At 40.2% G+C, this 27,373-nt stretch overlaps 2 protein-coding genes across 3 annotated transcripts; one reads left to right on the forward strand and one right to left on the reverse strand.

The window, feature by feature from the left end:
- The first annotated feature begins 119 nt into the window (after positions 1-119).
- LOC108087648 (sestrin homolog) lies at positions 120-13,149 on the forward strand. Its single transcript, XM_043208311.1, has 8 exons — positions 120-226; positions 7,847-8,032; positions 10,471-10,653; positions 10,753-11,134; positions 11,517-11,835; positions 11,914-12,097; positions 12,297-12,407; positions 12,489-13,149. The coding sequence occupies exons 1-8, from the start codon at positions 176-178 to the stop codon at positions 12,573-12,575; spliced, it is 1,503 nt and encodes a 500-aa protein (XP_043064246.1). The 5' UTR covers positions 120-175; the 3' UTR covers positions 12,576-13,149.
- A 1,840-nt stretch (positions 13,150-14,989) lies between these two features.
- LOC108087647 lies at positions 14,990-27,100 on the reverse strand. 2 transcript variants are annotated; one of them, XM_017185110.2, is made up of 8 exons: positions 26,523-27,100; positions 24,459-24,734; positions 18,765-19,010; positions 16,620-18,603; positions 16,456-16,554; positions 16,146-16,395; positions 16,000-16,088; positions 14,990-15,944 (listed from the first exon to the last, which is right to left on the reverse strand). In XM_017185110.2, the coding sequence occupies exons 2-8, from the start codon at positions 24,622-24,624 to the stop codon at positions 15,731-15,733; spliced, it is 3,048 nt and encodes a 1,015-aa protein (XP_017040599.1). In that variant the 5' UTR covers positions 24,625-24,734; positions 26,523-27,100; the 3' UTR covers positions 14,990-15,730. The 2 variants fall into 2 exon arrangements, with proteins under 2 accessions (XP_017040599.1, XP_017040600.1); XM_017185111.2 differs by lacking the exon at positions 26,523-27,100 and adding an exon at positions 25,316-25,381.
- Between the last annotated feature and the right edge of the window lie 273 nt (positions 27,101-27,373).

Raw genomic sequence — 27,373 nt, forward strand, 5'->3', positions numbered from 1 at the left:
GCTGCTCCACTTTCGTGGCTCCATAAACAAAGAGCCCGGCCGAAACTGGTTATTTCGTTACTTCGATCGGAGCTGCAGCCACTGACTGCCGACTGACCTCCGATTCCGATACCGAATCCGATTCCGAATCCAAATCCACAACAACCAAATCCAACCCATACTCTCCGCCAGACTCATGTACTACGCTGTTGATTACTACGCGGATATGGGACAAATCTCTCAAGATGTAAGTAATACTATTCAAACATACCCTTTAATATCCTTAAAATAAAACAATAAACAAAAATATCGTAATTAAAAAAAATATTATGAGACTGCATGGTCTTAATGAGAAGATATTTATCACCAAACTCAGAACTTAAACCATTTAAAATTTAAATTTTATATATTATAACAAATTGGTTGGATAGAACACTTCCGAAAAATTCTTTCAAGCTTTTTGAAAGTATTTCATTAGCTACCAAAACTGTTTTGTTCTCAATTTAAAAGTAATTTTTTATAAATTACCTACAAAATGGGTGAACAAACTTTGTTCTTGTACTTTAGAAAGATATTTTTTTGCTCAGAACTTTTATTTTCTGCTGATTAGGCAGATCGCATGACACAGCCGCATTGCGTTGTTTTTCTATAGCCCATAACATGCATTAAGCACTCGGTTTTATAAGCTTGTTTACGCATTTGACATCGAGTACAAAAACAAATCTGGCCACAGAATATTTCTGCAGAGTAAGCAACAATCAAAAGGAGCAAAAACACTCCAGCTGAGTTTCGAAACTAGTAATTAATTAAACCTTCTGCACCTACAAAATGATTGACAGCATATTATGTTTCAAGAGCAGAAATCTCCCTTTTACTGTCTGCTGATTAAATGTAATTATTTTGATAGTTTGGGTTTTATTCGTTTTAATCCTCCTTTTGGTTTGTTACTCTGATTTGTTTCACTTTGAGGAAATTTAACAACGCTGAGATGCATGTGAAATGCAAACAATTGTTGGCCCGGCAACCAAAACAGTTTTTAATAATGTTCGTTCGTTGAAATGTGATGCATGCACGTATGCATGTGCAAATATTTATTAAAGCCTCATAATTAACTTTGCCTGAACAGGAAAACTTACAACCGCACTGTTATTATGAAAGGATTCTGTGTGAGAAAATTTCCCGGCAACAAAGTACATATTTACCATGCGATTGCTATTTGAAAAATGGATGAAGTGTTTACCATTCTATCAAAAAAAAAAAAAAAAAAACAAGGCAGGGATGAACAAATGAAGCGAAGAAAAAACTATCCACAGCATAGCTGAGTTTTTTCAAAATAAAATTTGTTTCAGCATGGAAACCCAACTTAATTAGTAATTTTTTTAATGCGCAGTGAATGCGGCGAGCTTGTGTAGAATTTTTGTGAAAATAAGTCGATAAGCCTTTGATAAGCAGCCAGCCAGGCAACATGGAATGTTTTTCGTACTCTAATTCTCCTTCTGATATTTTTCTTATGGCTAGATGTAGGCCCAGCCATGGCAATAAAATAGATAACACTAAAGCTGGCGACTCTGGTATTTTTTATTTTCATTGCGAATATATGATTGCCAAACTGGGTCAGCTAATCAGCGAAATTGATGCAAATGTCGAGTAATTGCGACTTGAAATTAATTCAATTAGAGTAAAGTGAAAAATAAGAATTAGAAGTGAGGGAATAATTGATTAGGCGCAAAAACAATGGGTTACAGCTGTTGTTTTTTTCGTATATATATAATCAGCAACTATTTTAAGCTGAATGCCAGATGTTAGAATGAACACCCAGCGCTATATTATAAATTCAATATATTCAGCAGTGGTCCACAAAAATTAAAATATTATAAAGTAAGAATATCTCTTGCTGCAACTGCATTTTAATCTGATACTGCAGTTGCAGTTGAATCAAAGTAAAAATGTTCAATTATCATTTCCCGATGCTCAATGACAAAGAACATAAACAGCCCGTGGCCATCAGCCATCTGCGGCAGGCGAAGAATTTTATTTACGCAATGAAAATATAAATTGTATAAAAATACACAACTCGCGGATCGAGAGGAGATGAAAGGGAAGGGAAGTGGGTGGGCAAAGTGGGTGGGTGGGTGTTTTTTGGGGCGGTGGGGTTAGTGTGCTTGTGCCAGTCACTCAGTCAGTCACCGTGGCATGAGAGCAATATCAAAATAAACAGATGTGCGCCATTCCCGCTCTGGCAGGAGTCCAAAAAGGCTTTCGCCTATGGCTGAGTGGCAAAAGTGACTGATTGAGTGACTGACGGAATGACGCGGTTTGATTTTCGGATCACAGGCACGAATGCGAGACAAATGCAGATATGCAGTTTTAAGACATGATTTGTCTAACGGAAGCCACAGAAATATCTCAAGTAATTAATGTTAATAAAACTGGTACATTTACGAAAACTTGTTTGTTCTAAATAATATTTTGTTGCGGTCCAAAGTACAAAACGATAAACAAGTTTATATATTATGTTTAAGAGATAAATTTTATAGTTTGCGCAGCAAATATTTTGTTGATAAATCTTTTGCACAAGTTTATAATTGTCAGGCAAAAAATGCTCGCTAAATTAAAACATTTAAATATAGAGCGTTGTGAATTTTTAGAACAGGGATTGCGGGTTCGTTAACCTATTTCTCCTATATATTAACTGAACCATTTGTTCTTTTCTTCTCGTATTCCTCACAACTTTCTGCGATTTGCATTGGTCGAAGGGGTTTCGTTTCTTATCACAGGCCGTTATCTGCCGAAGACAGTGTATATACTATAGGGAGTGATATATACTATATGTATGTACACAAAGGCACAATTTGTAGACACTTAATGCGTACGAACACACGCGTTCATGTGGATATATATTACAGACGGTGGTGTAGACCTAATAATTTGCCACACTTTGTCATGATTGTTTGCCATTTGCCAGTTGCCGAGAGCTGTTCGGTTCGCTGTTGTTGTGTTGTTGCACTTTATCAGCAGACAAAGTGTCGCTTCGAGTGCCAGACAGCTTTTATTTAGGTATCCGAGGTTGGAAAAACACGCACCGCCCACCCACACACAAGCCAAGAAAAACACACACACACACACACACACGCGCGCACTTACTCGATGATTTAAATACATATTACGGTTGGTTGGAAAAACAACAGATTTCGTTAAAGATCCAAGGGTCATTGGTCATCGTATTTTATTTGGCTAAGTGGCTCCATTAATTTAAGGTAATAATCCGTTTAAGATATTCCGTATTATTTAAGATCAGTGGAAATATTAAATCAATGAAATCCATTTGTAAATGTGTCCCATTTTAATTGAAATAAACAAAGCCTTACTCGACATTATATACTCGTAAATCGCCAGATGCTTTTGCTGATAGTTTTCCTTCCATTTGTCGGATTAATTAAATATGCCACACTGTAAGTGCAAGTTGCAAAAACAATATTACACCACAGGCACGTTCAACTGGCTTTATATGTGTATAATACTATATATATATATAGTATATGCATACGACACGGACTCGTGTGTGTTATGAACTATAGAAAAAATAGTTTATCACGTCTAGACAAGTCTCTTTATCTACGCACACAGCCGAGCACTTGGTTTTTACTCTTATTTTAATTTTTTTGTTGGGTAATTGTGTGAGTGAGTAGCCCTCGAGTCATTAAACACATGAATAAGGTGCTCAGGTGTACGGCGGTGATAAGCCCGGGCTAAATAAGCCGATCTGGTAGCCAAGCGGTTGAGCATTTGACCCATTTTGCGGAAAGGAAGGTAAGACATCCTATCTAGATTGCGATTAGCCGTAATTAATCATAACTATCTCGGTAAGAAACGGGTTCATTAAGCTCAATCCACTTTATTTTGTAGCTCCTGGCTGTGTAAAATCATTTTCATACTTACCATGCAAACTCATGAGAACTTTCTTAATAAAGTTATTAACGTGTTATGCTAATGGCTCGTGGAAAAACTCTTTAACTTGAACCTATTTATTTTAATTTGCATGTTAAGTTTGAAAGGTCTTTCTTGATTAAAACTAAAATTTGTTGGAGTATACTATATACAAAGAATTTAATTTGGAAAAGCTTTCATGGCATTTTGCATTCCTCAGACTTTTATCACACGTATTTTCTGGCTTTATTGTTTTATTTCACGTTTCGCATTTTCATAGATTTTGTTGGCTGTCGTTGTTTTTAGTTTGCATTTCTATAACACCTGACGTTTTTTCCACTTTACTTGTTTACTTGCTTATTGTTGACTGCTCACCCTCTATCTCTCTCCACCTCCCTTTCTTTTCACTATTGCCATCTCGCTCGCACTGGCATTCTACCATTTGTGCTAATTTATTTGCCTGTTTACCAGCTTTTGTTTTAATCTGTTTGGGGGCCGTGTTGACACTCACCGCGATTGTGAGCCAGAAAAGACAATGTGTTTCCAGAGTCATTTTGGGGCGGAGTTGAAATTACAGTTAATTTATTGTTATTCCCGCGGCTAATTATGCTAATTTATTAATTTGGCTTAGTTTGCGCTGGCGAAAAAATAACAGAGGAACAGAGGAAATCAAAATTAGCTTACAGCAATTAATTGCTGGCAATTAACATACGCCGAAGAGCGTAAAAAGTTGCGTCGTTCGTGCATCCGGCAGATACAAATTGCCAGTCGCACCGTACGGTGAGCACTTCGCACACCGCCTCCTTCTCACACCGCATTGCAGGCATTAGCATTCAGCATTCGGCATTCAGCGGTTCTACATTATCTTTGATTTTAATCGCCACGCTCCATGATCTCGCACGTTAACAGTTGGCGCGGAAAGTCTTCGCTCGGCAGCAGATTGATTGCGGACAGTGGCCCACGATTTGTTTTTCAATGGCCTAAAAAGCAACCCCTTTATCACTCATCGAGAATTTATTCTGTTCAGAAATGTTCTTGCTTGTAACTTATCATTAATATTCCACGATTTCCGTTTCCGGCGCTCATTTTAAGGTTTGTTTATAATTAATGTGTTTTTGAAATGCCAAGTGGTTTGGCCCATAAATAAATTACAATTCCGATTAAAATAGGTGCTAACAAATAATGGCTTCCTTCCATTAAATTAGAATTACCATATTAATAAATACAATTTACAAATCAAATCATTTTTCTTGCATAAGAAATAACAGGAATAAATAGTTTGTGTTAATAAAATTTGTTAGATGCATTAGTCTAATTTTTTCCTGGTTTAATTTTACATTCGGAATTCACAATTGAACAGATGTTTGTAATTACTGAATTACAAGAAATCCCAATTTCAAGAGCAAGACTTAAGGTCAAAGTGCCTTGATTAATACGCTTATGAGCTTACAGAGTGGGTGGTTTTTGGAGGAGCACCCACATGCAAGGGAAGCACGATTCAATTATCACGTATACGCCGTGGCAGACGAACAGGTTTCGCAAGCGCAGGAAAAGGGGAAGTGGGAATGGAAGGGGGATGGAAGGGGGGTGTTAAGGCCAGAAAGGGGGGTGCATGGAAAGCCAGAAAACAGTGAAAAGCTTCGTGCCAATGTTACTAGCCACAGTACACACACACACATGCTTACACTCGCATACAGACAGAGAAAAACAGAGGCACACACACTCGTATACGTGTATTTACGACGGCTCAGAAATGGATATGCACTATAAGTGTACATGCCCATTAAACTTGGCCTAAGCACCGTTCAAAGCTGCTGGCTGTTTGGCTGGCGGACTGGATTGGGTCGTGTGCTGTATGTCACAGAAACTAGTTTTTATTTTCCAAACGGGTTTCCCCCCCGTCCCCCTCCCCCTCCACATCTCTTTTCTGAAGCGTGGGTGTGAGTGTGCCAATTTGTATATTTATGGATTCCCAAAGAGAACCCATAATGATGGAAATGTCAACAAATGCCGCCATTTGCATATCTCTGCGACTCACCCATTTTTAATTAGCAACTGTAACTGCCCAGATACGACTGACTATATATTTTTTTTGGAATCTATCAGCAAGATGAAGTGGACGAAAAAAAGTTTTAGTTTCTCGATCTGCATACACATAAATCACATTGATTCATGGCGCTACTCTTGTTTATGCGCTGTTCGACATTTGTTATGTCCCAACTGGCAGCTACCATAAGACACATAACACATCTCCGACATTAGAATTAATTAATTACGTGAAAGCGATGGCATTTAGCAGTAGTATGGGGAACGTCATGATATACGTTGACCGGAGTAAATCGTTCGGTTCGGTTCGGTTATCTGATTATATATGAAATTAGCACGCAGATTTTGGAGGCGTGGGTGCTGCCACCCACTTGGAAATCAAGAGCTCATCGCTGCCCCGATTTGGTGTTTTGTATGTTTTGTGTGTTTGTTGGTGGGTGGGATCTGAGGTTAAAGCTAAACCTGATATTCACGATTAGCATTGAATAGCTGACAAGCAATTATGCATATATTAAGTTACCTATTCGGTCGGCAGTTCGAAGCTGTTTTTTCGCAGTCTTATCGAGTACATCAAGTATACGACATGCAAGCCTACCTCGTTTCTATTATCAGCAAAACAAGAACGCACAATAACAGCCCAAATCTGAGCCAATAAATGAATAAACAATGGCTGTTGTTAATACTTTTCTCCTGCATAAGGTGCGATAAGCCAAAGTCTTGAAAACTTCAATTAGTGAATGGACCAGTCTTTAGAAGTTTTTGGGGCTCGTAAAAGCTGTTCAAAAATTCAACAAGCTAAAGTCGTGTTTACCTGCAGTGGGTAAATTTCCTGATTGCAACGCAAAGGGCTGGGGAAAAGGCATTTGCTACCATGGTTACCAGCTATTGATGGCCAACTTTGCATTCGAGATATCTAAGGGAGCTTGAAATATCACACAAATTTCCCTCTCACCCTCTCGCATTTGTTGAAGTTTATTAAATTCCTCATTTCATTATGCGTACTATTGCCTGTATGCAAATCTCTGTGTTAGATTTCCATTTCAGGCGCAATTAGGCACGCCTGTTGCTGAACCCATGTTCATGTCATCCGGGTGAATACGTGCTGGCCGACAAAATCAGTGCCTCAAATTCGCAACTTTCGCAGAAAGAGACGTCTGCAAGCGACACAAAAGCCAAGTCATGCACACCATTCTCTGATTCTCGTTCTCATAATTTCTGCCTCTGTTTCTGTTTCTGTTTCGAGCAGGGAATAAGTTTGCAAAGTTTTACGCATGGAATTTAATTTACACATGCCTCGCTTCGGCAAATGAGTGGAGGGTAATTTGCGTGATATTCCCAGCTTCCATGGATTTATGGCATTCAGGGCTGGCCATCAATACCTGGTAGCCATGGAAGCAGACCCCTCCTCTTAAAACATTTCCATTGCAGCCAAGAGAGTCTGCAACTGCAGGTAAACAAGACTCAACCTTTGTCTTTTTTTAGACAGGTTCATTTGCTCATGGCAATTATCTAGATTCTAGACTTTATGCAGAAGGGAATAACCTGGAATGACTGGCAATATTAGCAGCAACTATTGTTTATTCGTTTATTGGTTCAGATTTGGGCTATTTTCGTGCGTGATAACAAATACGAGGTAGGCTTGCATGTCGTATACTTGATGTACTCGATAAGGCAAAAAATGAGAGCTACAAAATGGCAGAGACCACAGTTCGTATACGCAATGCGTTTGCAGGAAATTTAATTTGAATCCCACTGAATTTTGTATACGGTTTTAAATTACAATGAATTCAATGCACTTACTGGGCTGAAAACAAACAATAATTATGTTTCGATTTTATTTTCTGTTATTTTATCAAGTTTTGATTTTAATATTTGATTTAATTTAATTTTCCAGTGTTTCGCTGCAACAAAATTCGGAACATCTGACTTCGACATGGATGAACTCGATGACTTGGATCAAGTCACCCAGGTGATTGGCTACCATCCCCAGTTCCACGATCACTTTCTGCGCACCCAGAACTTTATAATGAAGGGAGATGGCCCGTTGCCGAACGACTACCGATACTATTTGGCCATAATTGTGAGTAATAAAATCAGTTTGGGAAATTCTAGAGTCAAAACGACATGAATAGAATCGAAAATTCAGCTGCAGTAGATTTGTTTTCCGTTGTTTTTATTTCATTTATTCATTTTGTTGCTAAGCTGGCATCAAACAATAGTCATTGATTGGCAAAATAGAAAGCATTGCCCGCTGTGAATGGGAACCCGCCGCTTTGAATAGAAAATCCAGCGGAGCCGAGTCGCATAATGCATTGTTCTAGCTGAACTTTTGTTAGAAAAATTATTCACATCACGTTGCGTGAGTCCTGTGTGCTGAATGATAGGCTTGTTGCCTTGCATTTTGGCTAAAATCAAATCCCTGCCAACATGAATGCACCATCGAATGAGGGAGATCTGAACATTCAGGCGGACACTCCAACTGAGCTTCGATGTCAGTTTAAAATCCTGTTAACTGAAATTATTTTGGTTCTGCGAAATGGTGCTGCCAAATCTAATTTACCACTGCTTCATTTGATATAAAATAATATATTGCACTCCCTCTCCTCTTGGCATGTCAACATCAAGAACTGAAATTAAATCCAGAGTTTAGGGCTTTCAACTGCAGTGGAATATGCAATACTATATCCTTCACAATCAGCAAACAGGTGGAAAGCTGCCTCCCACTTTGGGTCGCATTTAAGACGAGTTAAGCTTACTCAATGCGACAGCTCAATATCAACGACTATTCGATGTTGAGTTAAATCTTTATTTCAGCAGAGCATTCCCGCGAGGACTTTAAATGCTTAACTTTCCAATAAAAATACCTAAATTATGTTCAGAAGTAAAACAGAAACATTACATAAATATTCCAAATGTTTTAAATTATTTTTTCTTTGGTTCCAAAATGGCTTTCTGTATTCCCATCTCCCAATGATTGAGTCATTCAGAATCATAATAAAGATCCAAAATGATAATTTTGGGTAATAAAAGTGAAGAATTAATGTGTAATTAAAACTTATTTATGATTTCTGCTCAGCTAATGTCCACTCAACACTAGATTTTCCCAGCTGCAAATACGTAATCCAAATGCCGAAATACAGAAAACGCATTAATCAATTATTTCTCAAGTTTTCCAATTGTTGTTCTGCGTTATTCGGCCCAGATGGGTTGGCTACTTGGCCCCCTGAATATAATTTATGGCCTTAGTTGTGCGTGTGCAATAATCATAAACCCAATAAAAACTATACGCACATATATATGTATAAATTTGCTGTTTATAGTTGACATGTTGGTCGAGGGTCTTTGGCATTCCGCATTTGATGCGGTAAATAATAAACACATTACATTAACTCATGCCAGCAAATTGGGCGCGACTTGCGCTTTCCACGCCAGATTGAGATGCTTTTTCAGGTATATATGTCTATATAATATACATATATTTATTTGTTGGTCGGGAAAGTGCACCCGCGAGTCGTCTGTAGATTCTGGCAATGCCTTTGTCTAGATTCGGGCCTCGGCGAATGTAAAATTATTTAAGATTTACGATGGCATGTCAGGGCATGCCATGATGCCATGATTCTGCCTGCCTGCCCAAGTCTCATTAATGACAAACAACAAAATATAATACAAAAACAAAACCAAATAAAAAAAGCAAAAAAAAAAGAGCATAGGCAAAGCGCAAGACAAACAATGGGCCTTTTTGCTCTAAAGTGCCCGAGAATTTGTTGTTTTGGGTCACAAACATAGGCACACACACGCACCGCACACACCACACACCGCACCGCACCGCACCGCACCATCGAAATAAGTTTCCACATATTTTTAGCACACATTCAGGTGGTGGCACAGTTGAAGTCAATCTCTCCCAGGTTCCGCGCCCTGGGAGATTCTCGATTGTGGGTCACGCGGATTCACACCACACACCTCACACCACACACACCACAGATTGCGGGGGATGGGAGATGGGAGCTGGGGGCCAAGGTTAGGCGACTAGATCAAAACAAATTACGTAATGCGTGGAAGAATGTTACCTGAGGCCGATCGTCTTTCCTCACACCACAAAAAATAGTTCAGCTGAATGGAAATTTGTTTTAGATCTTAATCATAATGATCTTGTAAGTTCATTCATAGCTAAATTTTTAAACTATTCTAGTTAACTAGAAAATACATTCAGGCAAGAAGTTCTTATTGCTTATCAGCTTTATGAGCTCACAATTATCTCATTATTAGAATTTAGAGATATACCAGAAACAAGTCATATCATATTGAATTACTAATCTTAAATTAGATAAGTTAAAAACATAGTTTACAATTTGTATTTTAGTTTTCATTGGTAAGAAATTCATTGTGTCTAGCTATCAACTTAAATGTTGAAGTATTAAAGTGAAACCTAGAAATTCTTAGGGATGATTTAATAAGAACCCATAATGATTTTATCTCAGTGCACTCATCTCTCGCTCTGTTGTTCAATACCCGCAGGCAGCCGCTCGACACCAGTGTCCGTATCTGGTGAAGCGGTACGAGAAGGAGTTCATCAACCAGGGAGGAGATAGCGCCTGGCTGGGCGGCCTGGACTTTATACCCGCCAAACTTCGTGCCATATACGATATCAATAAAATATTAGCCCATCGCCCGTGGCTGCTGCGCAAGGAGCACATCGAGGTGGGTGTACTTCCCTTCCCATTTGGGGAGAGAGTTCGTATTTCGTATTTCGTATTTCTGGGAAAACTGAAAGCTGAATGTTTAATGATGATTTTCCAGCGACTGACCAAGGGGAAGAATAGCTGGTCGCTGTCGGAGGTGGTCCATGCCATGGTCCTGCTCTCGCATTTCCACTCGCTGTCCTCCTTTGTGTTCTCCTGCGGACTCACACAAAAGCTGGACGGGCTGTCTAGTCCCAAATTGAAGAGTCCGCCGGCGCTGGTGGCCGACCATCACCACCACCACCATCCGACCACCACCAACACCCCGCTGGACCCGCAGAAAACCGTGCTGGCGGAGATCTCGCTCAACAATGCAAAGCCGGATTACAATAGCCAAACCGCAGCGAGCAACAATGGAGGAGCGGCTCCAGGCTCCGCAAATGCGAATGCGAATGCGAGCGGAGATGGACCCGATGCCACGGCTCTCAACGGATATTTGGGTAAGTGACTGGCTGCCGGTTGTTAAACTACACTGAGCCAAAGAGTACTCAGAGTAAGAGGTGCTTTAAAAAAGATTAAATGCACATTTTTAAACAAATAAAGCGATGGTAAAGAACTTTCCAAAAATACAATACCAAGTAATAGATTGTTTTACAATCAATTTGTTACAAGATTCTTTATCTATTAGGTTGTAAAATTTCTGTAAACGAATTTGGTGACCTTTAGATTGCTTTTTAATTTAAAACCTTCAAATAAGAGTTTTCCAGCTATAAACACACATTTTTTTGCAAGTGCTCTTTAATAAGGCTCCCTAGTTGTTTTTCCAATTTCGGAATACTACTTTCTCCTTGTTAGCCCTTGTCTAATTTGATTGATTCGCAGCAACGGCCCAGCAGCAGCCGCAGCAGCACGGCATCAGCGTGGAGGCGCTGATGGAGCGCATGAAGGTCCTGTCCCAGAAACAGGACGAGTGCAGCGAGGCCGAGCTGAGCAGCCGCTTCCAGAAGGTGGAGCAGCAGACCGCCGAGCTGGCTGCAGTGACTCCGGAGGCAGCTGTTGCCGTGCCAACCAACCTATCGCACTACGTGGACGATGCCAATTTCATTTACCAGGACTTTGCACGCCGCGGCACCGAAAACATCAACACTTTTCGCATTCAGGACTACTCCTGGGAGGATCACGGCTACTCGCTGGTGGATAGGTAAGTACATGCTTATTGCCGGAGGGGATTTCCATAAGAAAGAATGGAATTTAATTGAATGTACTTATTTTTCATCAGGCTGTACAACGATGTGGGCACTTTCCTGGATGCCAAGTTTCGAGCAGCCTACAATCTCACCTACTGCACTATGGGCGGTATAAAGAATGTGGACACATCCAAGTTTCGCAGGGCCATTTGGAACTATATCCAGTGCATCTATGGCATACGACACGATGACTACGATTATGGTGAAGTGAATCAGGTGAGATTTAAACTAGTGAAATGAGAGAAAGTTGATGCAAAGATTTCTTAAAGTTATATTGTTGAGATCATATTTTCTAAAGACAACCAATCATATTAATAATTCTACCCACTTCATTCTCAAGAAAAACAAATTATATTTTATATCTAACAACTTTAAAATGTTGTGTGGTTTTTAATCAAAGGATCTTTCCTTTCAGCTCCTCGTGCGTCCCTTGAAAATGTTTATTAAGACAGCCTGCTGCTTTCCCGAGCGTATTACAACCAAGGATTATGATAGTGTGCTGGTCGAGCTGCAGGACAGTGAAAAGGTAAGTGGAATTTTCCGAACCGCATACAACGCTCTCCTGTACATATCCATTAATCACTATTGTTTGATATCTGGCCAACAGGTTCATGTGAATCTAATGATAATGGAAGCCCGTAATCAGGCCGAGTTACTCTATGCTCTGCGCGAGATAATGCGCTATATGACTTGATCTCATTAAGTGAATAAACACACGTATATATTACATACCCACATACACGAAACCCAACAAAAACAAAAAAAGAAGAAAACTCACCTACACCCACACACTCTACACATACATGCATAAAACATTTTGTTATTTTGAGAGCGCATTAAAAATTCAGCGAAAGGAACGGAAACGGAAACTAAATCTAAAGGATATAAAAGTGCAGGAAGAACACGAAAAAAAAACTCCGAGATATATACAATTTTAGCAATGAAAGAAATAAATGTTCGCTTTTCGATGTTAATGCATGTGTTAAGCCGACATAAACAACAATAATAGCCATTCAATATCAGTGTCCATTAAATTAATGTGCAGCGTTTACTACTCAATTAACAATAGTCTGTGTCTATGATTAGCCAACACGCAAATTAATCACACAGAGAAAATATTATGGAAAATGTTTGTTAAATTAAGCGGAACTCAAAAACAAAACTTTCTGTCTGTTTCCTTTTCGTGAATGCGCAAGCAATAATCACTGTACATATGTATTATGTTTTGTTTAATTATTTTAGCGAAATAAAGAAAATTTTTATTTTAATTCTCAACTTTTGTTTTCTTTTGTCCTTTGCGCTACTCTCAGTTCAACTCAAAATTTACCTTAATTATTTTTGTCCTCTTAAATTTAAGTTGGTTTTAAAATGACAGAAAATGGTGATTTGAATCGTCGAGCTTTTGATGGAGAGATAATAAATATAAATGTCTATTTTGATAGTATTTAAACTAAACTAATCACTGACTGTAATGTGTGTATCGCATCTAAAAATATTTTTACGGCATTTAATGTCCTAGATAAGGAATTAAGAATACATCTTCGGGGTACGGTATTATCACCTAGCATATTAATATACACGAAACTGAGCTAAGAATTTAATCACAAACACACGAATTTAAAGATATATTTACTTTAGGATAGGGTAATTTTAATACCTTGTGGCAGCTAAGCTTTACCTATTCTATAACACTACGCTTCTTTGGTCTTGCTTTGCTGATCCTTCATTTTCAAGTCGCAGAATTTGTTGAGCAGAGGTACATGCATAATTAAGACAAACAATTCGATTGTTTCATGAAGTACCTTTTTGCATTTATGTAGATATTTTTGACATATTTGTCGAGATGCAGGTTTCGCACGAAATCCAAACGAATATTTAAGTGAAAATGTATACAGAAAATTAGTTAATAAGTTATTAAGTAACATGTTCAGCTTATTGTAAGTCAAAACTTTTAGACCGTAAAGAAATTGGTTAAAACCATACAAGCTTACTGCAATTTTTGACTTTTTATAATGTTAAGTACTTGCATGCAATAAGAACTAAATAAATTAGTTGACACACGGTTGTAAAATTTTAAATTAGTTCATTAAGTGTAAAAAAAAGTGAAGAAGAAAGGCCAAGCAACCGGTTTCTCTAATTAGTGCGATTTTAATGCTCCGTACAACCTCCAATTGTTCACAGGCCAATCAAGCGAGTTAGATTCAATTGTACATACAACTAGCGAGCTGTGGCAATTCAAAGATGTGATTTTACCGAATATATATACAGGCACATGTATTCCTTTGCAAATAAATAAGTACATAGAACGAGTATATATATTTGGCCTAGGCATAATTTTTTTCCAACTACACGCATAAACGCTACACTTTTCATGTTGTTGCTTAAATGGAACGATGAGTGCAACTTGTGGGTGAAAACTTTTTGAATATGTTAATTAAATATTACATAGTTACAGAAGCTCAAAAAAGGCTGTTTAAAAAATGGAATAATAAACGAATTTAAAATAGTGAGTGTTAAAAAAATGCAATGCAATTGCATAGGACACTAAGAGAAACACTTGAAAGCTTATTTGTTGAGTGTAATCCGTCAGATAACCAAACTTTAGAATTTAAGATACATTTAACAAAACTTTAAACTTGGTGAATTCAAATTGAGTGTTAAACAAATACTGTAATTTTTAATCACGTTGATTCCAGCTGGAATTAATTTTATCCGCCGATTTTGATGTCTATCTTAGTCCCGCTTCAATAATAATAATATTTTAAGGGAACACGGATGATCATGATCATCCTGAGAGCACCGGTCTTAAATCCAAAATATTGACAAATAAAAAAAGGAACTCGATTTTAGGTGAAAACAATTTGGAAACGCAACAAGAAAAAAAGTATTTACCCACCATATATAGAAGAACTTGATCAATGGCATAGATTAAGTGAACCCACCATTTTCTGACTGCTCCTTGGAGAACTTGATCTCCCGCTTTACACGTTTAAACACTTATAATTATAAATGTTTTTAACCTCTTGATGTTTGGTGTCTAATAAAGGAAACCAAAAAAACAAAGCAAAATCCTCTATTTTCTGGTAATAAGTTGTGGAAAAGCCTCTATTTATATGTATATACACGTTTTATTCAATTAGATATATAATTTATAATCGTACCATTTCAGTATTACTTCCATTACAATTAATTCTCATTTACTTAGATTGACTACACAATTTTTGTTAATAATTAAGAAGGTTGTTTGGTTAAACTTATATTGAGTTGAATAAACGATTCGGTTTATATAGTATTATGGTTAAAATACAATAAGTTCACTTCTGATATGGCGACAAAGTTAATAGGAAACCTCTAGAAGACTGCATTTAAAAAATTCATTTTGATTTAATACACATTGGTCCAACGCAGAATTAATTTGAATATCGTTTTTACAATCAATAGCCAAAAAAGGTCTACAGGTTAATTAACAGATACAATTTTAATGATTGTTTGGCGCAGCTCGTGAGTCGTTAACCTTATCGAATTCCGCACAGATTCTCAGTGGCAAACGCCTTTTCTGAGAAGAGGGATTCAAAAAGATTGCTTCGCCAAGGTTCGTCGGTTATGATATAAAAAGATCCGAGCCGGAGGCGAATAGTTAACAATTGTTAAATCATATATAATTGTTATTGCAATGTTCAACATCTAGGCACAAAATATATTGCTTCTCAATTGGTTATGAAAGTTATTGCATTGTCGGTAGAGCGTCGAGGGGTCTGTCGCGCCCCTCAACTATTAAAAAACAAAATAATAATACGTAATATGTCTGCGCTTTGCTTGTTAGGAATCATTGTTCGAAGGTTGAAATGTTTAAGTGGGCGACACCCGCTTCGTGGGCGAATTGCTGAGCAGGGCAGCCTCCTTGGCCCGCTCGTGCTCGTCTTGGAAGAATATCTTGGTGATGACCACGTCGCCGGTGCTCAGCGTCTGCGACTCGGCGTCCACCAGCTTCACCACCCGCTTGTCAGTCGTTCGCAGAATGGGCGTCACACTGCGCTCGCCCTGGCAATTGCAGTTCTTAATGCTGTAAATTAAATGTTTGCTATTATTCATTTATTGATTCAAATTCAAGTACTCACTTTCTGGATTTCTCGCGTATAATTTGCAGATTTTCGGTGGTCGCAATGCTCGATCCCAGTTGCTCTTGCATTGAATTAGAAGCTATAATCTATAAAACACATTATTATTAATCATTACGAAACACAATTGAGCGAAAATCACTTACTTGTTCACATGGCAGCGAGGTGGCAGTCGTCAGAATGGCCTCCAGCTTATCAATACGTGCTATGCGATCCATGGACTTGTTCTGGAGGATCTCCTCCAGCATTTGCATGGACTCAGTCAGACTGGGTGGCTCCGAACTAAACCTTGGCGAAAAGGTGCCCGATAGCGAATTATCCGAAGGCACCGAGTCCAAGCTGGGGAACGCGTCATTCTCATTTGGCTCTGGCTCATCCTCTGAGTCACTTTGGTCTCTGTTCGTGTAGAAATAGAACGTTAAGATATTTATCTATTTCGATATGTAGATAACCCACTTGTTGGGATTGCCGGCAGACTCCATTTTCTCCAGCTTCTTGGCCACTTTATAGTAGCCCTTCAGTCGCTCTTTCTCATCCTCCGTCAGGTCCATGTAGCTTTGGGTTATAGATAATATATATTAGATATATAATTTAAATTAAGTTTGTAATTTATTACTTACCGCAGCAGACGTATCTCTCGGTTGGAGAGCACAATGCTCTTGCTGGTTTGGGCCAACTTCTGCTTGAGATCGGACACCTCGGTGCTGACCTTGCGCTGCTTCTTGCGTATCTTCACCTCGTTGGGCTTGATCTGCATGAGTATTTGCTCGGTGCACAGCTCCGAGAAGAGTGCCCGATTCTCGGGCTTAATCTGCCGCGCCAGATTGCCAAACAGCTGATCGTGGATTAGAACTAAAACATCTCCCGCCGCATAGAGCATCATTTCCCTTGTGAGCGGTCGCTTGGCCCAGAACTTCTGGTCCCTTCGGTAGATCTGCTTCAGCTGATCCTTGATCGGATTGCAGGGGGCGTTGTACTGCTCGCACAGCGAGTTCAGCGATATGTACTTGGCCTTGTAGACCTGCTTGCCGCTCTCCTGGAACTGCAGGATCGCATGTGCCGCCTGTGTATCGAACACATTCCGCAGCAGGATGCCAAACTGCAGATACAAGTTGGCGGCATCGTTGCGACAGTCGTGGATCACCTTGATCACCTGATCGTGCTCCAGCACGGTCTTCAGTCCGCCATCGGTGACCATGGCCGGGCAGGATTGCACATCGAACAGGAAGGCCTCTCCACGCGTCGTTCCAATCTCAATTAGGGTAATCTCGCCCTTCAAGCCCAGATTGATGCCCTCGCAGTCGAGGGAGACCACAATGCTCTCGTTCTTGGCCGCATACTTGAGCAGATTGTCGGTCACAAACACCGATTGCTTGACATTCGCTATCACCGTCGTGGTCTGCAGCACCTTTATCTTCCAGGTGTCGCCGACAAAGTAGCTATGACTAGGTGAGTGGTTGGCATTGTTTGGATTCGGGTTCGCAGCGTTCGAGTTGCTCACCGCATTGCTGTTGGCATTATTCGCAGCACTCGCGTTTTGGTTAGCACTCGTCGAATTGGCAATGGAATGCACGGGACTGGCGTGCGGGGAGGTTGCTCCGCCCTGCTGGTTGGCCAGCGACTGCTTGTCCTTCTCCAGATTCTCGGCCAGCGTCCGTATAACTAATGTGTTGATGCGCTGCTTGAGGGTTTGGTTAACACTATTCAACCGCTGCTCGGCGGGATTCTGCTGCTGCTGTTGCTGTTGCGTCTGCTGCAGCTGCTGCTGCTGCTGCTGCTGTGCGGCATTATTGATGGGACCGTAGCAGGTGTTCGGACTGGGATAGTTGTTCTCGCACAGGTTCTCCAGCTTCAGCTCCGACATGGGCACATAGCTGTCGAAGCCAGAGCTCGGCTCCGATTTGGGCTGGCCGAAGCCCGGATTCTGCTGCTGCTGACCACCCATCACATTCGAAACGGGCGCATTGAGCTTGAAATTCGGACAAGCTATGCTATTGTTGTTGTTGTTGTTGCTGCTCCCGTTGCTGCCATTGTTGTTGTTGTTCGTGTGACCATTACTCCGCAGTGCCGGCGATTGTAATCTCTGCTGCACCGAACTGACACCTCCAACTCCACCAGTTCCAGTTCCTCCTCCTCCCAATTCCTGCCTCCGGTTGCTGTTATTGTTATTGTTCAGCGCATTGAATTGCTCCCGCGTTTGTGCCTGCGCCTGCTGGATGTGCGTATCGCTGAGCTTGGGCTTCTGCAGCAGCGTGACTAGATTGGCCTGGATGTGAAAGCAATCGGCGAAGAGCTTGAGGAACGAGCTCAGATCCCCCGGCGTCTTGAACATGCGCAGCCACTGATCCTGCGGAAAGTTCGTAGTCAGCAGATGGAACAGCTGGTCCACCAGCAGCGGTCCCTTGACCTCGATGCACTGCGCAAAAAAGTCGAGCATCTGTTGCGTTCCGCGCGTATCGATGTTCGATTGCGGCAGATGGAGGCGATCCCGCGCCGGCAGATCCGTCATGTTCTCGCAGCCCACCAGCATCACATAGTCATCGGTCACCTTGAAGGTATCCGTGTGCTTCATTAGAAAGTCGGTGAACTCCTTGATGTGTTGACCTGGGGGAAAAAGTAGAGAAGATTAGAAGGATTGCTTAGAAACATAAGAATATCTTTGCTTGCTTTATTGAGACACCATGCTGATTAGGTTTAAATTTCCTTTGTTATCAAGTGGCTTAGCAGTTTGCAAAGATTTCTGATATCTTTTTCTAAAAACTCACCTGATATGTGACGCACTTGGGGCGATGCCTGCGACCTGTGACCGAGCAGACTGCGAACGGGCACCTCGGCAGCCGCTCCGTACTGCAGCATCTTGTTCTTGAAGTAGTCTTTAGCCTCTTGGATGTAATCCCGCTTGCCCCCGCAGCCGTTGTCGTCCGCATTGTTGTGCTGATAGGCGTTCACCTGAACGTAATCGCCGTCGACCAGAAATATTGCCGGATATTGGGCGAGAAATTTCTTAAGACCTGTCAAACGGGAGGAGCAGAAGACGTCAATTATAATTAGGTGGACCATTAGTGGGTGCTTCGATGGAGTGGTTAATGCAGTAAAACTGTTGCAACAGCGCCAACTTAATTAATTTTCCCCCCTTTTATCCATTGTGCCTTCAATGTGTCAACTCTGAAATTGCGCCAAGACGCGTAAGTACTTATTGTGGTTGATTAATTCCAGGGAATATATGGTAGTAACTCGCTCGTCTGGTTGCCACTTTATGGAGATAGACAAGCGCATAGTTTCAACTCTCAACTTTAACAACTGGATTGTGAAAACTTTCCTCCAAACTGTGTGTATATCAACAACGGGCAACATGTGCCTGGATTCCCATAATTAACAACATTGTTTAATCGCATAACCATCAAATGACGAGCTTACATTCATACCACACATCTATCTGCATATGAATAATCATGTGTGTTTCGTTTCCCGCTGCCTGTTTCTGTTTCTATGTTGTTGATTTGGCTTGTAAAGTTGGCAAAACTTTCTGGATTCAAAGTTGCTTTACAATTACATGAATGAGGAAAGGAGATGTGAGTTTGCATGTGTGCACTGGAAGATAACTATTTTTGGGTTTATCTTTACCTTTGTTTTGGTAAAATATTTACAAAGTGCTTTGTTTGTAATAAAAACAGTGTTAAAGTTAAGTTGCAAAAATAAATTTAAGCCAAAGAACTAGCAATTTCAACAGTAAACGTAAAAACAATAATTAGTTTGATCTTCAATTATTTAAATCATATTTGATTATGTTTCAATTGTAAGAGATTTTTAAGGGAATTATAATGATAACATTTTTGCATTTGGAATTTGTTTCTTGTTTATTTCGAGTGTATCGCTAACCAAATGAAAAGTGAATGCACTCAGGCAGTGGAAAGCGACCGAGCGGAGCTAGCGAACCATTTATTTGATAAATCAGGTCATAGTTGCTGACTGACTGCTGCCGTCGGTCGGCCCAAAACGGGACACCCGTTGACGTGGCCCCACCCTCCTCTTCCCCAGCCACTTCCTCGTCCACTCATCCAACCCCCTTGATGGGCGACCCCATCATCCGCAATTGGTAGGAATGCGACGAGCACTCGACGGCTCCATATGTCCCATTGTATCGGTCCGCCTACCGCCTCCCGCCCACAAATCCATCTGGTGTGCTCACCATTGTTTGGGTAATATGACGTGACAAGACAAACGCGCAGCAGCGATGGAATAGATCAGGGGTTTCTAGGGGGATTCCGGGGTGGTGGTGAACGTTGCGTGTCACTGAGGTAGACACAAATTTAGCTTCATAATGCCAGACATAAATTAATTCAATTGCATTTGACATAACTCAGCTGTAAAGTCGCATAAGGAAAAGCGAACGTTGATTAATCGAATCGGACTGGCATATTATGCAAGGTATGCCAAACGGATTTTGGCGACTCAATCGCAAAGTAATACCCGAGTAAACATCTCTTTATCCCATTTTCCAGCTGCCAAATGAGCCACAAAACTGACAAATGGCTAGACATTTTCCATCCTCCCACCGGCAAAAGAAAAAAAAGAAAAAGGTTAAACTGGGAAAATCCTTTCGAGCGTAATTCAATTTTATGTTTACTTAGAGAAATTGAAATTTGTGGAACAGGTCACAACTGACGCCGCAAATCGAAGTTCATAACATTTCAATATTAATATTTATCGAAGGCGCAAAGCCAAAACCCGAATATGTAATGTAATGTGCAAATATATACAAACAGTCGAGCACTTGGCGGGCCAATATTTGTCAGTTCTGTGTGCTTAGCCGCAATTCTTGGCAGGCAAACATTTTTGGCTACACCTTCCGCCCCTCCCACCTTCCACCCACCGAGTGGAGCAGGTGTTGTGGTCTAAGGGGAATCAAGGGGATAGAGGGGGTTGTGGGGGTAGAGGTACTGCCACATTTTACGGCTCGACCCACTTGGACACATTCTGTTTTTTTTTTTTGCGGTGGCAATTTTCAAATGCACCGAGGACACTCGCCATAAATTTATGTTTATTTATGCCCCTCCGCTTATTGAAGAAAACGAAAACATTTCCCCGGGATGTTGTGAATCGAAATGTAAGTGAGCAGAACACCCAGGTAAAGGGTTATGTCTGGCCGTAAACTCAGGATTTTATGACTCACCCACTGAAGGGGATTGGGAAAAAGCATCTTCTAGGGGAGCGTGGTGAAGTCCTTCTCCTTGAGTCGTGACTTCATTAGGAACTCATTAGTTCCACCTCATCTAAAACTTCGAGGCTGTCAAAACAGTTACCGATCAATTAGAAACAAATGGCACAAAGTTCACAAGTAATGAGTAGCAGCTTTCGGCCTAAACAAAGTGTTTCGCCTTTTGCAATTAATGTCAAAAATCAATGCGACTCCCCGTTTTCCTCGTGAAAAGTAAAAGTTAGCCGAAGCATAAAAACCTTGGCTGCACACACGCAATGCCTGGAAAATCCGAGGGGAATGGAATGGTTGGTTGGGTGTCGAGGGTTAAGGGGCACCGGCTGGCAGGCGTTAAAGGATTTCCTTCAGCCGACATAAAATCGTTAAATTTACGACAATGCCAGGGAATTGAAATGCGAGCGTAAATGCAAAGGGTTCAAGTGAAATGAGTTTTGTTCCATTTGACAGATCGATCAGCTAATCATTCAATAAGTACAACGGAACACGAAAGTATGTTATATATTAACTTTGATAATACAAAATATATCCATTCAAATTGATTTCTGTGTAGCTAAAGTACTTATTCCATTTGCTTTGACAATTTTTGCTAGTTGCTTGTGTTTTTGCTTAAGCAATCGATTACGCAAAGCGAAAAAAATAAACACACACAGAAAAACAGTTGCGAACCTTCGCAAAAGGCTTGGCCTGTTTTTGGCGTATGTTATTTCTTATTGTTTTTGTTTCCTTCTATTTTTTTTCTATTTTTCCTATTTTGTTTGTACAATTATTCAAAGCCGTTGGCAACTCAAAATGGCAAAACGATAAAGCGAGCTAAATGGTTGTGTTTATTTGTTGCTGGCCATTAAATTGGCAACGAAATTTAAGTTTCCCATTAACGAGGGCGCACAGCTCAGCACAAACTCTTCAAACTGTTTGTCTAACCCAATAGAAGTTGGTTTTGGGGGGCCAGCGTTTAAATTTCTCCCCGGTTAGAAAATTGCTTTTGACGTTAATTTCCCAAAAATGTTTTCTCAATGGCGGGGAGAACCCTCATCAATCGCTGGGGAATATGCATGGTAGCAGCACACACACCTCCATTTATTATTGAAGCAACAAATGGATATGGATACGGAGCCCCGAACTCAGGTCTCTAGAATATCATGCAATTTTATTGAAATTCAATTGAACATTTTTGTCACGTAATCGACACTTTTCTATTACAAAGTTTCCGCCTGTTTTCCCCCTTTCCCACCATCCGTTCCCCTCCTGACCAAAAACCACATAATGGGCGACTTGGATGGGTCTATTGTGGGCGGCATTCGCTGGGGTATAAAATCTACCCAAGCGGCTTTAATGGCTTACAAGTTGGACAAACAACACGTTGACAAAAACTGAAGAGGCATAAAATATGTTTATAGGATTTTAGGTCAGTCCCAGCGGAATGAAAACCGGGATTAGTGGGGGAAATTGGGTTGCTATTGACCAATAGACTCCTTATCACTTTTTTGATAGAGACTTGGAATATCTAACCGGGGATATCTGACGCTTTTCTATTTATAAGCCAGACCTTGACATTTCCCATAAATATTTTCCATAGTCTGTTTTCGCTATTCTAACAATGCTCCAACTGTGATTTACGTGTTTGGCGCATATTTCCCGGAATTTCCCCTATTTAATCTATTGCGTTCTTGCCAAAACTAAAGCTCGATCTTTAAGTCAATGGATTAAACTATTTTAGCGGAAAATGTTGCTCACCTCAGGTAAACACAATTTGTCTTGGCGGCAGAGCATGTGTACAAAATCAACAAATGCGATAAAATTTTTTTAAATGTTGGTTTTCTTGTTGCAATTAGCGAAGTCACAGAGTGTAAAAAGCAAAAGTAGTAAATTATTGTTAGGGGGTTTGATGTGACAAATTGGAAAAGTAATAATAAAATATTAATTTATAGAATTTCTGTTGAATACAGAAATATATTTCTTCAAAGTGAATGCTTAATTTCCTTTTAATCTTTTCGTCTTGAATGATAATCTCTATGTTTAACTAATTCCCACATAAACTGCTCGTCATTCTCGAGATCTTCATGATTCCTTGGCGTTAAATGATTTGCTATTAAGCCCTGGAGAGCGGTGTAAACAAATGTTTGCCATTTCCTGTACCCGCCTCATTTTCTTCCCCCCTCTTCAAACAAGTGAGAACATCAAACAAATGTCTTCACATATGTATCTCCGGCGAAGGGAAAGTCCATTGCACCTTCCCAACTCCGCGCTAAGTGGTACCTATTTTTAAAAACCGAAAGTTGTTTGTTGCGGCTATTTTTAGTCGTTTGCGTTAACCATGCATTTTGATAAATAGCGTAGCTGGGAGTTTTTCATGTGGCGAGTTGTCAATGGAGGTACACAACACGTGTACGTCGAGAATCTCAAGTTCTCTCCATGTTTTCCATATACCAGTTTGTAAAATAATACTCATACCACTTGTAAAATGAAAAAAAAAACAGGGGGAAGCCAAAACCGACAACAACATGTGCATTATCGATTGCAGTTTGCCGTCTGCAGCGAAAAACGATAAACCCTTGGCATGTTTTTGTGGTTTTGGCATTGAGATCAATTGGGAGATGGAAAATCAGAAGGGGGGCGGGGCGGCAAGGGGCAGAAGTGGGGTGCTCAGACTCCCCTCTGGCAATGGCAATGGAAACGGCAATGACATGTGCACTTGGACGCCGGCCACTCTCGAAGGCAACACAATCATCGACTTTGACAAACGTCGACCCGCAGGTGCACAAATATGTTCGCATAACCGAACAAGAGTCCAGTATTGCTCGCTTTCCACCGCACACGTTTCCAATTTCCCAGGCTCACCGACGACATTTTAAATGAGAGGCTATTGAATGCGATTGTTTTTACAATCGGCTTTCTCAAACTTGATTTTTCTTTGGTCCAGTTTTCTTGTGAACAAATAGAAGTTCGGAATTCATTGTCTTTATGTTAAAAAACTTGAAAAAAATCAATACCGACTCCTAATTAAAAGAAGGCCAAAAAACTTTAAAAAGTTAAGGAAACGCTGTCTTTGGGTAGATGTCAACAGTCAAATGTTGTATTTAAACTATTTTTCAATGTTTTTTTTTTTATCTTATACTCTTATAAAGTTCTGTATAATTTTTTTTATGACATTAGGAGTTTACTATTACTATTTTACTACTGAATGTTTAGCAATGGATCGGTGTTTAGATGAACCTTATTATGTTTTGGTCTTTGGACTTACCCGACTGACTGCCCCCGGCGATTTGACGCATCTCCTTGGTGAACTCCTTGTTGCCAAACTGGCAGGAGAGATCGTGGACGGTGCGGGGCTCGCCCTTGTCCAGCAGCCGCTCCAAGAAGAAGAGCAGCGTCATGTTGCGTGCCATCTCGTACTCCATGGACTCCATTGTACCGTCCGCTCAGCGATATCTGCTATATCAGCTATCTGCTATCCTCTATCTGCCGGCTATCTGCTCAATTATTAATCCACACGAGTACGTCACGTCGGCTTGCTTATCTGCGGAAGAGGGGAGAAAGGGGGAAGGAGAGCATAAGTTAGGTGAAATGGCCAACACTTATGCAATGCGCCAAGAAAGCTGGTCAAAAACAGGGCTGAGAAACTAGCCAAACCGCAGACACATATTAGCCACACAGAAAGAAAAACTTGTTAAAGTAATTACATATTTTAGTTTGTTGTTTGTACTTTGATTTTAGTTTAGATTAACACATATTTTGCTTGTAAAACACGTTCAAATAGAAGTTAAATAGTTTATATCAAACATAAAAGTTTTAAATGTACATTTATATAGTTTTTCTTTCTGTGCAGTTGAATTTAATTTCGTTTCGTTTCTTTATTTATTTTATACATTTGCACTTTGCCACTTGAGCGGCTGCTGTCGCTCTCTCTTTCTGACTAGCTTGCTCTCTATCTCGACACTTGTCTGGTGTTATTGCATTGTTTTTGTTGCTCGCCTTGCACTAGTTGAAAATGTACAAAAAAAATGTGGAAAAGTGGGTGGGGAAGTTGCAGAGCCATAAACTTTGTTTTTCTTGTTGAATAATTGAAAAGCACAGAATCAGGCTGAGAGGCTCACGTACGAAGGAGTTGGTTCTTAAGGACTGTGGCCGTCGATTTCTTGCGGCATATCCTTGCGCGCCGCTCGAAGGTTTAAAATCAACTGGCAGCGCTGCCTGCGCCCACAACATAAACACAGGCGAATTCGGTCAGCTGACTGCGCGGCGAGAGCAGGAGACACGTCACGGCGAATTCGCATCAGTGTTGCCAGCCAACATTTACCATACTCAATGAGAAAAACCGAACTCACATAAAATGTTAAGAAAATAGGTGAACATATTTATGGATTAGTTTTAAGCATTAGGCCAAACTAAGAGAAATATGTTTTAAAAAGCACACAAACTAAAGATATCAGAAAATACACTTCAGTTAGATACTAAATAAAAACTACAAAACATTTTTTCTAAGTGAACTAAAATTGAATGAAATTTGAATCTATCAGGATTTTCAAATAAGGAAGATCATTTTCATGAGAACGCGACAAGTGGATTTTGCTTGGGATTAGTAGCAGTAAGACTCTTAGCACAAAGGGATTTCGTTGGACTTTTCAAATGGAATTCGGTGGGAATCGGCGATCAAAAGTTGGCACCTCGACTGTGGGGCCATGGCTATATATATAACATGTTTTAATTTGTTTGTTGCTGCTGCTGCCGGTTGGCATGTGAAAAGTGCCAGCGCTGCAGAACAGGTGATTGACACAGAATGGTAAAATTGTGAATTGCGGCGGATGGTGCAGCGGAAATGGAAAACGCCAGCTCCCAAGAGAATGCATAAAGGCAGCTTAACTATTTTCCATTATTAATTTCCCTAAACAGAACTGGCCACTCATTATTATTATCCAACAGAAAAGCTACAAAGGCCAATAAGAAATTCAGGTGTATCTGTTGATAAGCAAAAACCGTTGACAACAAATATGTATTGAGAACGACAACAAAAATAACAACAATGGCACACATTCCAATCAATGTGTGTACGTGTGTGTGTTATACAGGTATTTTTGGCTTTGTATGGGTGGCAAAACAAGAAACTTCAGACATATCGATAAAAAAGAAGAGTCTTATTAGAAGAAAGAGAGGGCGAATGCACGATGCGATGACTAAAGAAAGGTAAAAACAATAAAAGAAAATAATATCTGCAGAGAAAACGCGCAAAAAAAGACGGCAAAAGAAAGAGGCTCTCAAAATATGCAAAGCAAAAGAGAGGGCGAGCAAAAAGAGCAGTTATAATTACCTGGCAGTTAATCACTTGTTTTCCTTTTTTCCTTGTATTTGTTTAAGTGCACTTGTAATCTATATTTATATATTAATGAATTGACACACACACGATACAGATCCTCGCGTTGGGGATTTCTCACCAGATCTACAGCAAGATCAGATCTTTAGCTTTTGGTTTTCACTCGCGTAATTGAATTAGGCATCAATTAATTTGCTCGCTTAACATTTTTTCGGCGCAATTAACCAATACACTTGCAGAAAAACTGCGACGAAAGCAGTTAGTTATTTTCGCTGTTATGTTTGTTGTCGTTGTAACACACATACATACGCTCCCTGGTCAGGTAGGTTATCTGTGTGTGTGGGTTTGTAAGGCACTTTGAACGCTTGTAAAAAAGTGTAGAAAACCACTTGTTGCACTGTTTTCAAGGCACTCTTTAAACTTTGCAACTACCAAACGCCGATTTGAAACTCCGGGCGGTCGGCGGGCGGCAAAACACACACGCTGGCGAGGTAAAAACAGACACAATTGGCACGGTTTTTTGACGGGGGAGCGATATGATGATGACAGCGCCAACGCAAACAGTGTTGTTCAAGTCTTCCAATTGGAGCTGATTTAGTGTGACCAAAGGAGCCCATTCTTGGAAATGGATTAGTGCGACCGTAGATCAAGGCTGTTATTTTTTACTAGCGCGCGAATGTTTTGAATTTTAAATTTCTTCCATGGCGTTGCCCGCAATGGAATTTTTCCCGATTTACTTTTTTTTTATTTAATGGTTTAATAAATTAAAAAAATTAAGTTTTCCGATTGAACAATTCCCCATTTTTAAAAAAGTAAAAGTTCTGAAACTTTTAATATAACATACAGGA

This window comes from Drosophila ficusphila, unplaced genomic scaffold, assembly GCF_018152265.1.
Source record: "Drosophila ficusphila isolate 14025-0441.05 unplaced genomic scaffold, ASM1815226v1 contig_414, whole genome shotgun sequence".
NCBI lineage: Eukaryota > Metazoa > Arthropoda > Insecta > Diptera > Drosophilidae > Drosophila > Drosophila ficusphila.